We start from the raw sequence: 17,869 nt of genomic DNA, 5'->3' as shown, positions 1-17,869 counted from the left end.
CAACCCCTACAATCAGTGATCCGAAACTACCGCGCCACGATCAAACCGGAACTGATGCAACCGGGAAACGCGACTCTCAAACCCCGCAACTTCCCGGGGGCTCGGGTCTCCCCGGGCCGCCCCGCCCTCCAGCCCTGCCGGCCTTCTCCTTCCGGATTGACTCCTCCGGGTGGGGCGGGGCAGGAGCGGAGTCGGCCCGGGGAGGCCGCAGCGCGCAGTCTCAGTAGAGACGCTTTACGGCCGGAGGAGAGGGTGGTTCCTAGACTTGAGGCAGGAGGCCGAGCTGAGGGGCGGGGAAAGAGGCGTTTTGCGGCAGGGACGTAAGTGACGGCGCAGGCGGCGCGACAGCAGCTGGAGGGCATAGGAGGCGGGTTCGTGTTTCCCGGGCGGAACCCGGCTGTGGGGGGCGCGGGGCCTGCGCCGGAGTGGTGGCCAAAGGCCCGCGGTGACAGCATGGGTGAAGGGGAGGGGGGCGGGGGAGGCCCTGAGCTGCCTTGGGCGGTGGGTGGGTCTGAGGGGCTGGCGGGCTGGCGTGCTGGGTCCAGGCCGGGGATCTGACGCGTGGTTGGTGTCCCCCGACCCCACAGCGCGGCCCGTCCTGTCCTCGCCATGAGGCCGCAGCAGGCGCCGGTGTCCGGGAAGGTGTTCATTCAGCGCGACTACAGCAGTGGCACACGCTGCCAGTTCCAGACCAAGTTTCCCGCGGAGCTGGAGAACCGGGTAGGCAGCCTGGCTCCCCGCACCTGCTCTGGGCGAGGGAGGGAGACTCCCCAGGGGCGGGAGGGGTATGGGCTGACGCCTGGCCCATGAGTGTCTCGCGGCTCTGGGAGGGGCAGGCAAAGAGGGGCCTTGGCCAGAGGTTACGAAGAGGGCCGCTAAGCAAGACCTGGTGTTTGGAGGAGGAGGAAGAAGGCCAAGCGGCCGAGTGTGGTGACCTCATAGAAGTCTGATGCCCGGTGCCGGGAGTCTGTACCCCGCTGTCCCCCGCCCCACCCCCGGGTTATTGACGAGAGAATGAGGACCTACTTCCTGAGGCTCCAGGCCACCTAACTGAGCATGCTGGAAGCGATCTCCTCCTGCCTCGCCACGCAAGGGGAATCATCATCGTTCTTGTGACTGGCGTTTGTGGCCGCTGTGCTGGTCGCGCTGCTCGGCAGAAAGCGTTTATGAAGTGCCATACCAGGCGGTGCAGACAGGCCTTCTTGGAGCCTGCAAAACGTAGAGAATTAGATGGGCCTGGACAGAGAAATAGCTCAGAACAAGGCCTTAAACTTCTCACTCCCTCTTATGGTAACTGGAAACCACCTGTGTTATGTTGGCTTGCATCTCAAAATTGTCGTCAGGATATAGGTCCTTTGGGCAACTTTGCATACAGAGATGAAGAGTGGGATGTGTTTCCCCTTTCTTCAGACTTAGCAAAAAAAAAGTATCGTATTTTAAAGGTACAATGAAATGAGTATATGTGAGTGCGTGTGTTTTCTTGTGTCCACGTGGGTTCACCCACCCAAAGAGAGACCCTTGGTATTGAGCCATGTTACCTTACATTCAGTTTCCTTTTCAGAGGTCAATTTCTGGTTAGATGGGAGCAGGTTTTGTGGCTCTTTCCTTGTCACAAGGAGGGTGAAGGGCTAAGAGGTGATTAGGCATGCTGTGGGTGTGGGGCTAAGAAATGCTGGTCATGGAATAAGTGGGTGTAGATGAGTCTGTACTGGAGAAATGTGTAGCAGTCATTTAAAATTAGCTTTTATCCAGGTAGGTTGTTCTGCCTGATTGCCAAGGTTGGAAAATCAACAATGATCAATTATAGTGTCCTTCAGCTTGATTTATAACCGTGGGCAGGTTAGTGGCCCAAGTATGTTTCTTTAAATGCAATTAAAGATCAAACGTGTCTTATAAAGATGGTTTGTAAATTAGGTTGTTTGTGAAATGCCGTATAAATGCTGCAGTTTGTTGTCACGGTGTTATGAGTTAACTCAGCCTGACACTAGGTGGACGTTTCCACAGTGGTTGGAAGAGGTAGAAATTGAGCAAGTTAGCTATTGGCTAAAGCTACCGAATGTTGTTTTTAAAGTAGTTTAACATGGAAGTTAACTTGTCTTACATGGTAGGACTTCTATGAAATAGATCAAATGTTTTATTTTTAAGTTTATTATAGAAACTCTGACTTATGCTATCTCTGTACTTTCAGGTCAGAACATAAACTATTCTTTTTCACCACACTTATTTGGATGTTACAAGATTCTTTTGTTTAAAGGTTTTAAAGTTAAACTTCCAACTCCTACTTGAACCAAATGTATGTATGCAGAATCAGCCATTAATCTTCCACTCTGTGTGTGGCAGAGCCTTTATTTTATAGTTGGAATACAGAAATAGAGTGTCGTCACAGTACTTACTGGTTCTTACAGGAAGTTGATGTTTCTGAATTCTGGAGTCCTTTTACTTCTTTGACTTCATCAAGCCCAGAACTGCCTGTGATTCTGAGCACTACACGGAATGGTATACGGTGCTATTCAATTGTGCCTTTGAAATTTTTTTTCTTTTTAAATGTTTGGGTGAAAACACTAGCTTATACTTTAAACTGTTTGGGAAAGCTTTGATTTTTTTTTCTGCGTCGAGATTAAATTTAAATTACAGGTTTAAATTTTCCTTGCTTTGTTTGATGGGAAATTGAAAGGTTTCTTTCTTTGTTTCTCTACTACTTACCCCAGAAATTGCACTGATTGCTCTGCCGCTGGGGCTGATTTTCCTGGTGAGAGAACATCACACTTGGCAACTTAATAGAGGAAGAAACTAATAGACAAATGTTTTGTGTTACTTAAAGCATTAAACACAGACACATTTGTACTCTTTAATTTGGGAGTGAGGACAAGTTCTGTCTGTTAACAAGTTTACTTTCTCCACTGCCTGTGAGAATGTGATACTTTGATGCCTAAGAGCTTTGTTGCCAGGACGGCTCTTGAAAAGAAGCTTTATTCTCACTTCAGCCAAAATACAGACATCATAGACACCCTTGGTCTGTGGAGAAGAGAAGAGGTGAACTATAATTGAGGCGTTTGTTCCCCTGCGTACCTTCAGAAATATGTGTCTACGTCTGGTCAGTAGAAATTACCTTTGACTTGTGATCACTTTAAGCTTAGCCCCACGCTTTCTACCATGTAGTTCAAAAAGAAACAAATTCTGAGAAAACAAGCTTGATTCCTGTTTCCATTCTGACTTTCACTGTTTATGGGTCCAAATCTGTATTGGGCTCCAGCTTCAGGTGTCTCCAGGTTTTGGTACAGCTCCCGTACCAGTGTCCAGGTACCTGGGGGGAACACCAACAGCTGTTCTGCACGCGCCTGGAGGGCGTGAGAGAGACGCCCATGTAGGTTCTCTTGGGCCCTGTGCGTTAAGTGCATCTTCTGCCTTTATTATTGCTTCCTATCATGCTTTTTACCCTTTTTAATAATCTTTCAAAGAAATTCTTGGGTTTTTCTTTTTTTAGCTTTTGTTCCTTTTCTCCTTTTTATTAAGCTTTTTTTAAAGTCCTTCACCTTAGTTTTGGGGGGATTTTTTGTTTGTTTAGGTGATGATAACAATTTAACATTAATATTTGTTCACTGGGCTGTTTTTCTAAGTCTGTTTTCAGGGAATGAGAACTCTGACATAGGTTCCCCAGATGACCATTCTTGACATACCACATTTTCAAGTGGTGGCTCAGTGAAGGAACGCTGCCCGGGTCTCAGCACCATCTCCACCTACCCAGCTCTTGTCAGCAACTCTCATATTCTGTGAAATTAAAAGTAGTCCCTTTTTAAGAACAGGTAGAGCCGCCACCACTTTAAAGTTTACATACCATTGTAAAGTTTTTTTCATGCCGTTGACTTATTGAGTCCTCAGAGTTTTCCACACGAAGGACAAAACGATGATTACAACTGCCTCTAGCCTAAAGCATTTTAATAGCTTAAGGGTGATGAGCGTAAATTGTTTTATACTTTAAAAAATTATGTTCTTGAGAATATTTTGTCTCAAACTGTATATTGAGGTTCTTTGATTTTTTTCTGAGTCTATTTCTATATAAAGACTAAGTAGAGGAGAGAATTCTTAGTAGTTATTAGGTTTAGGAATAAGGGAGATAATTTGTGAGAGAAAGCCTGGAGTAAGGACAGATAAATTGCGCTTTGTTACCAAGAATGATAATATTGGGTGAAATTCTCTACTAATGGATCTTGAAAGTTCTAAGGTGAAGTATTGAGATTTGAAATCTACAAAGTATTGTTAGAAGAAAATAAAGTGATATTGGAAGAAGAAAGTAAAAGCAGATGATTAGAATGAAAAATGGATGACAGTAGTATTAGTGTAAATGTAAGATAATGGTGTCACTTAATAGAAAGAAGTAATAGGAATGACTTGGTATGAAGAGTTGTATGGTAGTTTGAGATTTTGCCTTGTTCACTGTGAACTTTTCCTAAGCAAATAGTTACTTTAAAAGAGATGGGAGATTGAGTAAACAGAATACAGAACTTACAAACTTGCACGTTTTGATCCTTCTGCTTAAAATGTCCTTTCCGTTTTTGCCTAGTAAATTCTAGTATTTAGGGACTCAATTTAAGATCACCCGCTCTTTCCAGATAGAGGGAACATCTCCCTCCTTTTGTGCCCCCACTGTACTTTATATATGCCTTTATTACAGAATTCTGTCAATTTATTGCATTTTTATGTTTACATATCTGTTCTGCTTGCAAGACCTTAAACTCCTTGAGGACTGAGACAGTGTCTTATTCATTTTTCTCTAGGGTCTGTCATAACATCTTATGGTAGGTGCTCAGTAAATGTGAATATAAGTGAATGGAAAGATGGAAGGATTGTATAATTTAATTAAGTTACTTGAACTTCAACATAAAGAATAAAGAAGCACCATGTTGAGCATGAAGATACCCAGTATCCATAAGAAGGATAAAATTAAACGCTAAGCAATTCCAGTAACTTAGGTCGAGATTTAATCAGCTGAAAATTGTTTGTGGACTGTTAGATAAGAATGTTGACAAAATAGCAAAGTAAATTAGTGATGGCAAGCTTTAGTGAGTTGCTGATCTTTTTTTCCAAAACTTATTTTTAAATTCTTTCTTCCATACAGATTGATAGGCAGCAGTTTGAAGAGACAGTTAGAACTCTCAATAATCTTTATGCAGAAGCAGAGAAGCTTGGGGGCCAATCATATCTTGAAGGCTGTTTGGCTTGTTTAACAGCATACACCATCTTCTTATGCATGGAAACTCATTATGAGAAGGTAAGGCTGCCTTTGTTTTCACAAAATCTCTTGAAATCGGAAAGAAGGTGAGTTTATTACATGTTTGTGTTTATGTGATGACAATTGCCATAAACTTTAAACAGGCATTTATAAATAATAATAATTCAAATTTTATTATTATTCCTATGTGTGTTCCAACTTGGAGTTGACATCAGTGTTCGAATTTACTTGCACTTAGGAAGAATGTAGAAAATCTGTGTTCTCATTCTACCCAGCTTTCTGAGAATCGTTTCACTGTATTTCCCCAAATTTCTCTCTTCACGCTTGTCCTCCCACCTCTCTTTCCAATTGCCTTCCAGATGCAGAGTTGCTGGTTTCTCAGCTTAGATGTCTAAAAGTCAAACCACATACCTCCCCATTTTGTTTAATAGCGCCCTGTCTTTTTTAGTACAATCTTTAGACGTGGGGGATGAAGAAGAGGGAAAAATGTATCAATTGTCCAAGGCTGAAATATTTCCCATTTTCCCATTCATTAACTTTTCATGATTTCTTCTGCGACTATCCTAGTTTATGCCTGTATTACCTCTCTCCTAAACTGATGAAATAGTCTCCTGACAAGTCTCATTCTGGTCTTTTACTTTTCCAAACTGTCTGCTGCTGTCTTCAGAAAACACAGCCTTAGTTCCGCCGCCACTCCTCCTAAGTCAGAGGCCTTTCCTGGCTTTCCATTTATTGCCACTGAGTAGAGTTCAAGCGCCTTCTCAAGCTGACCTCCAGCTTACCTCTCCAAGTCTATCCCTCACCCCTTTATCTGTCAGCCAAACTTGATTATCGTTTGTCACTAACGTTACCCTCCGAAGTTCTCCTCCAACTACAGCACCATTCTTCCCATGGCCAGATCTCACCAGTGCTAACGCCCACTTCATCTAACTTGTCCCTACTCTTCCAGTTGAATTGTTTCTCTGTAGCTCCACAACATTTTGTTTGTCTCTGTTTTCCGGCACTTACCGCTGTCTACTTTGGAATGTAGCAGTTTACATTCTCATCTTATTTGCCCTTCAAGTGTGTATTTTTCTTGAGGTCAAGGACAGTGCCTTAACCATTTTGTATGGTCACCTCTTCATGCCTGACACCATGACTTGGGTTTATTAGGCACTCGTTGAATGTGTGTTAAATGAATGACTTTAAGTTAATCACAGCAAACCCCTAATATCTCATTAAATTCTGACCATGTTTAGAAAATGAAATGCTGTAAGAATATCTATTTAATACCCTACCTGGTAGAGGTGTCCTTGTGATTGTCGTGCACTCTGTAGTGGAGAGCAGAGACAGTTGCAACCGAAATATTTTGAGTTATTTGCTGGAAATGCTGCCATATTCTTCATTAGCATCCTGACATGAATTCCCTTAGTGGTATCATAAAACTGTATCATGTAAAAGGGTATATTTAGATAGCTAAATTAGTAGTTTGTATCCTTCTATACATCACACAGAGAAGCAGCTTTCATTCCTGTTTAACATTCAAAATCAGCAGTTATAAAGGACCAGTATCCTCTTTCAGGCTATGTTTTGTCTTAGCAGCCTCTCTTCAGTATTGCATTTGGTGGGTAAAGGAACAGGGGATTCATTCATTTGATAAATGTTTTCTGGAAGCCTACTATGTGCTAAGCAATGTGCAGAGAATATAACTGAATAGAGCAGACATGATTGCTGACCTTGTGGAGTTTATAATTTAGTAGTAATAACTGATAATCAGGAAACAAAACCAACAAAATTGTGCATTGTGATAAGTGCCTTGAAGAAAACAGACTTTCCTATGAAGGAATATAATACGAAAGACGTAATTTAGGTTGTGTGGGCAGAAAAGCCCTCTGAAATGGTGACATTTAAGCTCCTCCAAGAAAGATGAAAAGCTTGAGGCCATTTGGGCAAAGAGATCAATGTACGCAAAGGCCAGTTTGCATACATTGCAAATCAGTGTATGCAAACTGGCCTTTGAAGGAGGGCCAGTGTGGGAGGAGAGGAGTAGGGAGAGAAGGGCTAGAGATGAGTTTGAAGAGGTGAGGAACATCTGTATCCTGTAAGGAGTGTGTAGTCCAGGGAGAGAAGTTTAGACTTTATTTTCAGTGCAGTGGGAAGCTGCTCAAAGGTTTTAAGCAGGAGAGTGATATGATCAGATTTTCATTTTAAAGAGCTCTCTTTGCCTTGTGGGGAAAAAGGTATAAAAGTAGAAGTAGGGAAACTGGTTAGGACACTCCACAGAAGTCTAGGCAAGAGATGATGATAGCCCAGACCGGGAGTGGAGCATTGGAGACGAAAGGAAGGGAGCAATTCCAGGGATTGCTGATGGTAGAACCAAGGAGCTGAATGTAGGAGGGCAGGGTAAGGCTGAATTCATGTGGGTAAAAACTTGGTCTCCCAGGGATTGTCATTTAAAGAATATATAATATTGCCAATTTAAGGTAGAAATACATCCTCCAGAGTATTTTATTCATGCTTAGTGGAGTATTAGAAGCTTCAGTTGTCATTTCACTATACCTCCTAAATTTGTTAATAAGATTTTAATTAACCTTTATTTCTCAGTGTACACTTGTTGAAATAGATGTCGATACCTCCTTCTGACATCAGTTGTAAAAAGGAAATTGATAATTGGATACCAGCCAAGTCGGTTACTATTTATGTGATCATGGACAAGTTAATCTCTAAGTTCTCTCAACTGCAAAATAGGTCTTAGAGTTAATAAATTGCTTTGCATATGCTAGATGCTTAATAAAGAGTGTTTTCTTAAGTTAGATTTTAAAACTAAGTTAGCATGTATATATGTTTTAATTAGATATTTCTGAACTCACGTATGCAATTTTTTATTTCAAGCATAAGTAGTTTTTTTTTAGCAGCAGCTAGTTTATTTAGCTGCTAAAACATTTAGCAGCTCTTAATTAAATCCTTTTGATTTATTAATCTTGGAAGGCAGTTCTCAGGATTAGAAATACAATGGAAATTGATTGATCCCAATAGATGTTTTAACTTGGGTTCATCGGCAATATATAAGATACTCCAAGTGAAATTAATCAAGACATCAAAATTTAAGGCATGGTCACATTTTTTAAATAGGTGATTTTATTTTAGAAACTGGGCATGAATAACTAGATAATACAAAGTGACTAATTTATAAATGGTCATGTAACCTGCCTATACTTTTAAAAGAAAACTCTTCAAATGTTTATTTATATTTCTGATAAAATAATAAAAGTATAAGAACAACCTTCCCCTCTCCTTCTCTCCAATTTATCCCTTAGGAATTTCTTTATAAGAAGACAGGATTGAGTCATTTAGCCTTTATTGTTTTAAACATTAAAATTTCTAGTCTGTAAACAATAAGCCGAATATGATAGTGCTTACACTTTGTCATGTGGGTTAAATTTTTTGAAATTGTAAATAGGCCTTTTAAAACTCACTAGAACAATCATGCATTTTTTTCCCTATAAAGTGCTAATTATTGATTTAAAATGAAGATAAAGACTTCAGTGTTATTTCTTCTTTGTTGCTGCCCATTATAATTAGGGAACAAATGGGCTTGTAGAAGGTTCTCTTCTCAGTGGCTGTCTGCCTTGTTCATCAACTAGAAAACATCTCTCCTGCTATGTGCTGTAATCTGTAAAAGGAACATACTTAGAAGGAACTTAGATATTTTCTGAAAATAAGATAATCGTGTTCTTACTTATTCTCACTTATTTTTTCTTTTTTTTATTCGCCCTGAGCTGACGTCTTTGGCCAGTCTTCCTCTATTTTGTACATGGGTTGCTGCCACAGCACGGTTGATGAGTGGTGTAGGTCCATGCTCAGGATCCAAAACTGCAAACCCAGGCTGCCAAGGTGGAGCGCACAAACATAACCACTACGCCACCGGGCCGGCCCCCAGGATATTTTTTCTTGAGGGTCTCGTACGCTTTCTCCAGTTGAATATCTCAAGAAGGTTAATAGTCTTTCCTGAGGATTGATTGTGTTTAGCGTTGTAAATATTGTACATATTGACATTTTATTGAGGATTTGAGAATAACAGAGAGAATTTTGTTCAGTATTATGGTTTGTTTTGACATTGATTTTACCAAAAATAAATTATGAGTAAAACGTCAACACATGGTTTCTTGGGGGTGAGAATGGTGCTCTGTCCTGTCTGGGATGCAGTATGAGTTTCCTCGTAACAATGCCTTCCTATTGCTGAAGAGACTGAGAGTTTAGCAGCATCTTGTTTAGGAAAGTGCTGCCTTCACCAAAGGTAGTGTAAGAGGATTTGGAACTTAGACAAAAAGAAAACTGATCATTTTCTTTCTGAACTGATAGCCAAGTGCACATGAATGTTATTAAAGTTTAAATAAAAGCCTTGCACAACAAAGTTGTGCTTTGAATCAAATAAAGGAATGCTCTTTCTTTCCTGGTAACCTGTACCCAGGGACAGAGGGAGGAAAGCTGTTCTGAAGGAACCCTGTCTTCGAAACAGCCAGGCAGGCTTTTTTCTGAGTGTCGCCTAGTACAGGTGGACTGGGGCGAGGGGAGACTGGCTCTCCAGTTTCCAGTTCCGGCAGGGGAGCCAAGAAGGAATGGGAGAGAAGATGGAGAGTCCTGAGTGGGGCACTGTTATGGGCCATTGCATTCTGTTCATATTTTAGCAGGATTGACAAACTCTGACAGAAAGACAGTGTGCCTAAGATTTTTTTTTTTTGCTCATAAAAACCAAGTACAACTCAAAATCTTTGATAGCTTGAAAATAGGAGAATGATACTTGTGTTACTTCAGGTAATAGGTGAAAAGAATCTTTTCTTTAGAAATAGTATTAATTTACTACATAAAGAACCCTGCAGATTGCTCTTTTAATATCATACTTTTTTAAAAAAAGCGTAAAACATTAGATCGTATTATTCCCAAAGATGTCACCTGAATAAACTGTTTAAATTATTTTCCTTCAATAAGAAAATGTGTTATACAAACCACACAGAATTTTCAATTCTAAATCGATTTGTACCAAAGCACATAAATTGTAACATTCTAATTTGTTAGTTTGGCCTGATATGCCCACACTAAATCATTTCTTAATTTTCAGCTTTATTTTCATATAGTTCTTTTTTCCCAATATGTTGTGATCCCATTTATCTGTGAGTTTATCATATGCTGGTAGTGTGAATTTAAGAAAATACATAGTAACTAAAGAACTGGATCAAAGCCTCTTTGAACATTAGAGCCAGGAAAGGGTTATGATGACTTTGAATCTGAAATAAAACATGTAGCTCTTTGATTTTGGATATATAGCTATTAAGATTTATTTTCTTCTAGCTTATCTGTCTCAGAATTGCCCTTATTAAAGCTGGAGATTTGGTGATTTCCAGAAGTTCCTTTATATCCTATCTGGTTTTTGTCTACGTTTGCTTTGACTTTTACAACCTTAATACTAAACTTATAAAGTGAGGTTCCCTCTGCGACACAAGAGCAGACTACAGAGTAGCCTCTGTGAGTTGTGGAAGTGATGGAAGATGCTTGTGGTCATCAGGAGCTCCCTAGCAGCCAATGACCGTGGGCTTTACAAAGGAAACACACTTTTCAGTTTTAAACTAACTGGGCTGCCTTTTGTTATTGGCTAACTTTGTATCATTACTTAAACTTGTGAAAACATACAAAGGAGAGAAGAAGCAGTTCTTCGGTGTTAAAGGTGAAATGCCCAGAACTATCCTTGGTGTTGGAAGATGTCACGTTAACAACAGTGTATGAGTAGGGACAGAGAAAAGCATAACCATTGTGTATAATCATCTGTTTCTCTGTATCTAGGATTGAGGTGACTAGGAGGTAAGGAGGGGGAGGATTGTCCTCATGCTTTTGTATGCGTTTGTGCTCACACTGCGTTGAATATGCTTGTCATTTGAAGAGTCCATGATGCTGTGCTATCTATTGTGTGCAACTGGTGTGAGCCAGATAATCAGAGCTGTATCCCTCCGTATGAATAGCTGTGACTTGCTTTGTACACTAATTCCATTGCCTGAATATTTTGATATCCAGGTGGTACTTAAAGGGAAATCTGATGAAATTTGTAAAAAGCTGTGGTATTTCCTTCTGTCAGGTTCTGAAGAAAGTCTCCAAATACATTCAAGAGCAGAATGAGAAGATATATGCTCCCCAAGGCCTCCTCCTGACAGATCCTATCGAGAGAGGACTTCGAGTTGTATCTTTTTAGTCCAGATCATAAGGTCTAAATATCTATAAAAAGAAAATTTTGGTGGTACTCTTTGGCATTGGCTAGAGAGAATTTAACTGTCTTGTATTTGCCTTAGGAATCGTCTCTGTGAATTACATACCTACCATAAGCCTATCTCCAACATTTTTTCTGAAACAGGTCTCTCCTTCCTTTGCATTGCAGGTCTCTGGATTGTTCAGTATTCTGGTTCTTTCTTGGTGGTTCTGAGGGCATCTTGTAGTAATAATGGGGGTGGTATGAGTAATGCATTTCAGCTGCAGAAACTCTGAACCTAAAGCCCCTTTGAAATGCGTAAACTCATGATGTTTGGTGAGACTTGTCATCCAAATGAATTGCAGGTCCATGGGTTCATCTGACGAGTTGAAATCAGTTACAGCTGCCAGATGTATAATTTCATTACCTTTGACATACTGTGCATATTTTAAGAGGCAGTAAGCTTTGAAAATCACTAAGTGAATTTGGTAAATAAAATTGCAAAGAACTAATTTAGCCTGATAACGGGAGTAATGGGTAAAATAAATTTTTTTTAAAGCCTAGGTCAGATAGTCCCAGGCCTTCCGGCTGATAATAATTTCAGCAGTTTTATTATACTCTACGGCAATGGTTCTTAAACTTTTAGAGGTCGTAAACCTTCTCCCAAGAAAAAGTTTTCATATAATTTCAGGGCGTTTTGAACCCCTGAATTCCTTACCTTCATGGATTCTCAGTTAAGAACCCCCTAGTTCTACAATGAAGCATCTTTTTTCAGAATTTTTTAAAAAAATAAATAATCAGTGTTTGGGGAGGAAATACATGTGGACTACTACAAGGATTTCAATTTTCAGCAAGGTAGAGAAAGCATCATGTTTAACTTAGGTAGGAGAAATTTTTAATAATTTAAAAATAAGTAAAGCAAATAGAAAAGTCTGTGCAGATCATACTCATCATCTTGCCGTAGTCCCCTTTTATGTTATGTTCTGTAGTGTGTTTTCTTAACAGCCATGCTGTTTAGATTGAAATTACCATTTATGAAGACAGAGGCATGAGCAGTGGAAGATAAACCATAGAATTAAAGGTAAATATGAAATTATATGATTCATATGCAGTTTTTTAATTTAAAGGATGCATGAATTTTCTTTCCTACTTGATAAATAAATCGTAAATAGTGCCATATTCTCTATATTGGCCTGATATTTAAAATGTGTATTTAATCCTAGTTCTATTTGGTGATATAGAATTTAATCCTGATTCTTTCTCCCCATATTTTTTTCAGACTGGTTTTGTTGTTACTTTGTTTTTTGGATCTTTTTGGGAGGGAAGTTGTCTTGTTTTATTTTAATATTTCAAAACTATCCTGGTCATTTAAATAGTTAGGTTTTGCATATAAGAATCAGTTCAGAGATTTCCCTGCCTATATGACAAATGGTTTTAATAACCAAAGAAACATTTCAGAGTAGAGTGGGGGATGTTCTGAATATAGCCCTGTAGAAGAAACTTACCTCTAGTAGGTAGAACCGTAAATTTAATTCTTTCATTTAAAGTGTTTGTATTCCTAGATATCCATGTAATTACCTTGAATAAATAAGAAACAAGTTGTTAATACTGATAGGAATCTCCAGGCAGAAGCATGTAAGAGGCAAAGTACATGAGCATAGCCTTCTAAGTGACAGAAAATCCTACTTCACTGTTTCTGCCAATTTCAGTCATTTTCTCTTTCAACAAATAGTGTTCTGCTGCTGTACATTCCTAATCGACTTCGTTTGCAGTATCTCTCAACAGGTAGCACAGAGACAGAATCCACCAAAGCAGAAATATTCCTTCCCAGGACACCTGTAATAGTAATAGTACCGTTTTGAGGGCACCTGCTATGTGCCGGGTATTATACAAATGGTATTTCTAATTCTCACAAGTATTCTGCACAGTATTTCCCCAGTTTTACAGATGAGCATTCCAAGGTACAATTAGATTAAATGATGTTCTCAAAGTCATACAGCTAACAAATATCGGGATATGAACCCAAGTCTGATTGACCATAAAACCCCTGTTTTTTACACCAAACTTCCTCTGAGTACTTGGAGCAGCAGGAACTTGAGAAGGGAAGGAGTTCATTAGATTGCTCTAAGTGTTTTCTTTTCTTTTTCAGTACTTTTTTTAAAATACATTTTGTCTCTTCCTGTACAATTTATTGAATCCTACAAACCAACCTACATTCCACAGCTGCCTTCTTTTAGCACTAGTGAATGTGTCACCTGAATTCTTGAAAGTCAGGGGCCTAAGTAATGATATCCTCTGCCATACGTTTTATTTCTGTAAAAAGGCCTTGTTTTGGCACATTTACTGTTACTTGTCCATGCACTTTCTCATGTACAATTTCCAAACTGATATTTCTCAAACGAGCAGTTGGGAACTTCATGTGTGGCTTTTGTTACATGCCATTGGAGGAAGTTTGTTTTATCAATTGCAGCTGCGTTGACTTGGCGCAACCCATTTGTCATGACTCATTTTGCAGCTATTATTGCTAAATATAATGTTTTTCTGAGGTGGTGTGGTATTTTGAGCAGTTACACACCAGACTAATCTATCAATATTCAAACAACTGTGAAATTTTGAAATGGGAAAGATTTACATTAGGAAACTTCTAGATAGTTTCATGAATGCAAATATTTTTGTGCAACACAATTTACTTTTCAGAGCTATGGTTCCTCAGGCCCAGGATCCAGTGTAGGCTGAGGTCTTGGAGGAGGGGGTAAAAACAATAAGAATAATTAATTCACTTCTACCATTTTTCATAAGTCTACAAGGTGTCTGCAGGATGAAGCATTATATGGGAATTAAATTAATGATTTAACAAAAGAGTACACAAATCATGGAGATAGGCTTTATTTTAAAAATCTTTAAACAAAAATATTTTGCTCTTTTTCAGCTTAATTTTTTTAATGTCTGTCTTATTAGATAGACTGATGGTGTTTTCTCTTTGGATTAAGATTGTCTTTATTTAAAAAATGGAATATATCATTATTCAGTCACAATAAATGAATGATAATAAAAGTATCTAACATTTATTGGCACTTATTATGTGCCTGCATTGTTCTAAATACTTGATTTGAGTCATCACAACAATCCTACGACATAGATACTCTTACCCCAGTTTTTCAGATGAGGAAACTCAGGCATGGAGAACTTAGGTGACTTGTCGTCCAAGGCTGAAAGCCAGTAGGTAGAAATCTAGGCAGCCTGGCCCCAGATGCTCTCTTAGCCCTGTGCCGTGCTGTGATGTGATTGCTCAGAGATGGAAATAGACAGGGCTTGCATGTCTCGGTTATTGAGCTATGCGCTCACTTAGGCAAGTGGTACAGAGCCAGGTATTCTATTAGAACCCTGGCTTAATAGAACATAGCCCACATATTAGGACCGCATATCAGTTGGTGTAAGAGAGATGTTTCACTGGTTATTTTTGGCATCCTTTTCTAAAGCATTTACTTTTCTAATTATAGATCCCACCTCCAGCTGGGACCCTCATCTATCCACTGGCCGATCGCAGAGTGTCCCCTACCTCCTCTCCAGAGCATCATTCCTTTGTATCTGCTGCCAGAGCCACGGTGCCATTTACTCCAAGGACTAACTTTCTAAAATTCCACACCTGGAGTGACCTCTAGTCGCTCAGCATCCACTTTGTGTCTCCAAATTGTGTAAGACTCTGTAATCTTTTGATTAGTTTCTGAGAAAACACAATGAAGCATTTCACTTTTTTTATTCAAAGCCATTAAGAAAATATGCAGTTGGTCAGCCCAACACGAAGTTTATTTCTTATCTGCCACCAGTACCACTGGTTCTCTTCATTCCTTGGGCCAGCTTCCCAGATGGCCCTAGACTTCAACAAGTCATATCTTAGCCAGTGTTCAGTCTTATTCCCCCAAATTGATGAAATGCTTTTCTCCAGGATTTTGGTGAAGGGTAGGCTGTCTGTGGTTTTGCTAACGCATCTCCCAGATTTCAAAGAACTACCAGGTTTACCATGACTCAAATCTTAAAGATCTATCTCTGCTGTTCAGTTTCTCAAACTGAAGCTCATTGGAAAAATAATGTATAATGTTATTTGTTTTATTATAGCAATTATTCCTAATTAAAGCAGTATTTAATGCAATTTCCAGTTATTTTTCTTTGGAGAATTTTGTTATTATTGCATTACCTTGAATGTTGGGAAGATGTGGTATGTGTTGCTTGTTCCTTACAAAAATAAGTAAGCACAATAAAGTGGATGCTAAACCATCAGACACATAAATGTCCCTGCTGTGTCCCTGAATGTGTAATGAGCAAGTGTAATAAATATTTTAATTATAGTTTTGTTATAAATATAACTTATGAGAAAACAATTTGATAGGAATCATACTGTATATTGCTAATTTTTAACTGTCCCTACTGGCGAACCTTGGGATCCATGGTCCCCCTCACGCACGGTACTCACTGCGGAGGGACCTTACCGTCGGTTCAGGTGCGGTAGGTTAAGCGATTTCCAAGGAAAACTCTCAAGTCGGAGTCAGTATTTCTAGATCTTCTTTTGGGTGTATGTTCTTAGCATCAAGGCTTCTTATGCCCTTCATTCATTTTTGGGGTTTGAGAGCACTGTATTTGGGAGAAGGTTAAGAAATGCACTAGGAGAAAGTGAAACAGTTCAAAGTTTTGCTTTCAGAGATATTGTAGGTGCTAAAACTGGATTTAATCTTTCAGATTTAATTTCTTTTTTGGATCTGTTATTCAGTAAATCCCATAGGTCTATGTAATATTTTAATTGTATAAAACACTTTTGTTACTTTATAGCCTATAATAGTGTGTCTGTCTGCCTTTTAAACCCGTTGCAATAACTTTGCTGAAATATTAACACATTAGTAAAACTTTTCTTAAACAGATTGTCTCTGTGTCATATTTGGTGTGATTTGATAAACTGCTAAATGATATGGCATAAAATTTGGCAGATAGACATTACTACTCGAATCACTGTTACAGTGTGGCTTGGGAGTTTTAAACAAACATCTTACATTTGTGTAGTTTGTCACACTTTTCAGCTTTTTACATGCTTTATGTCATAAGAGTAGATGTTAGCTAAATAGCTAAAAAACCAGAATAGTCCCTAATAGTCAAAAATGTATTCAATTAAAGAAATAAGAGGTTAGAATGTTTCATTAGAAAAATGTGTCCCAGTTATTGTTACTATCTTGGCTTATCTGATGACTCCGTTTTTTAAAATGAAGTGCTTTTATAGAGAGTAACAGCTTATAAAATATAGTCTATATTCTTTTGTGAAATAATTTTTCTTTATACGATTTTCCCTTTCTCTTCCTTATCCAATTAATTGAATAGCAAATAATGCTGATATGTAGCTGGTAGTCAAAAAAGCGATCAGATAAAGAGTTGTCTTTCTAAAGAACTGAATACTTTTGAAGTTATTAAGTTCCTCATAAGTGAGGAGCTGCACTTACAGAAGAAACTCCACTTGGAGACTCAGCCTCACCCAGGTAGTGAATGTATTACAGTCAAGCTAGGAAACAGGAACGAAGCTCTAAGCTGCACTGAGTTGTGAATGCTCATGCAGTCTTGCTGTTTCATGTCCACACATGATGCTCCAGAGCATCCTGGGCATTCACTTATCACACATTTGCCCATCCACCCCCCCCAAAATTCCCACCAATCTTTGGTACTCTATTTTGTCTTGGTTTCTTGGATTTCCTTGGGTTGGAATGCTGCAATAAACATCTATTTAGTTGGAAAAAAAAAAAAAAAAAAGCGATCAGAAAACCTGAATTAAGTTTCTTCCATATTCCACGTGGCCCTGGCTCCTAGCATGAGCTGAAATCATAGTTTCTCAAGAGTGAGCTGCTTTGTTGTTTTTATTTCACATAAAGGAAGTCAGGGTATCTGCGTATTTGCTTTATACACTCATCTCCCCCTCCCCTTGCCATGCCTCTGCTTCCCAACAATGGGGAGTGTCGGTTCCAGGAGAGCTGAGGTGGTTTCTGCTTATTCTTGCATCTGTTCACAACTCCAAGCATCAACACACACAAAGCTACATAGACTTAGCACTCACATACCTGTGGAGTGAATAAATGAATGAGATAGAGGGTGACAGGTCATTAACAGAGTTCCTTTACAACATCTTGATTAGTGAGGTGTTTCTCTGACTTGATAAGATGGGGACTTGTATACTCCCCTTGTAAAGTCTTGTTCCAGGACTGGAAAGATGTTATCTGTGCCTTAAACTCCATTGGGGTGGGCATTGGTGCAGAGATGGCTACTCTTGAGGATTTGAGTGACCTTTCACTTCTAGATCAGGAATTCCCAGGGAAAGGAGAGGAGTTGCATTCAAAACCTCTGAAGTAGGTGGATAGTGTAAATAATGAATAAGCCGCCTACTCATACTTTGT

At 39.3% G+C, this 17,869-nt stretch overlaps 1 protein-coding gene across 3 annotated transcripts; it reads left to right on the top strand.

Annotated features, from left to right (window-relative positions):
• The first annotated feature begins 313 nt into the window (after nucleotides 1–313).
• Nucleotides 314–16,357, top strand: GOLGA7 (golgin A7). Of its 3 annotated transcripts, none has more exons than XM_046648612.1 (6): nucleotides 314–371; nucleotides 588–720; nucleotides 5,117–5,269; nucleotides 11,337–11,438; nucleotides 12,463–12,525; nucleotides 14,945–16,357. In XM_046648612.1, exons 2-5 carry the CDS (start codon nucleotides 610–612, stop codon nucleotides 12,508–12,510), a joined length of 414 nt encoding a protein of 137 aa, XP_046504568.1. In that variant the 5' UTR covers nucleotides 314–371; nucleotides 588–609; the 3' UTR covers nucleotides 12,511–12,525; nucleotides 14,945–16,357. The 3 variants fall into 3 exon arrangements, with proteins under 3 accessions (XP_046504568.1, XP_046504567.1, XP_046504569.1); XM_046648611.1 differs by having other exon boundaries at nucleotides 355–445; XM_046648613.1 differs by lacking the exon at nucleotides 314–371 and having other exon boundaries at nucleotides 485–720; nucleotides 12,458–12,525.
• The last annotated feature ends 1,512 nt before the right edge of the window (nucleotides 16,358–17,869 follow it).

This window comes from Equus quagga, chromosome 22 (genome assembly GCF_021613505.1).
Source record: "Equus quagga isolate Etosha38 chromosome 22, UCLA_HA_Equagga_1.0, whole genome shotgun sequence".
Taxonomy (NCBI): domain Eukaryota; kingdom Metazoa; phylum Chordata; class Mammalia; order Perissodactyla; family Equidae; genus Equus; species Equus quagga.
Note: the sequence above shows the minus strand (reverse complement) of the source record. Positions and strands in the feature narration are given on the sequence as shown.

Coding starts and splice junctions, on each gene's coding strand:
- GOLGA7 (XM_046648612.1), top strand. CDS start 610: ATGAGGCCGCAGCAGGCGCCGGTGTCCGGGAAGGTGTTCATTCAGCGC. Junction 721..5,116: donor CCGCGGAGCTGGAGAACCGG/GTAGGCAGCCTG, acceptor TCTTCCATACAG/ATTGATAGGCAGCAGTTTGA. Junction 5,270..11,336: donor TGGAAACTCATTATGAGAAG/GTAAGGCTGCCT, acceptor TCCTTCTGTCAG/GTTCTGAAGAAAGTCTCCAA.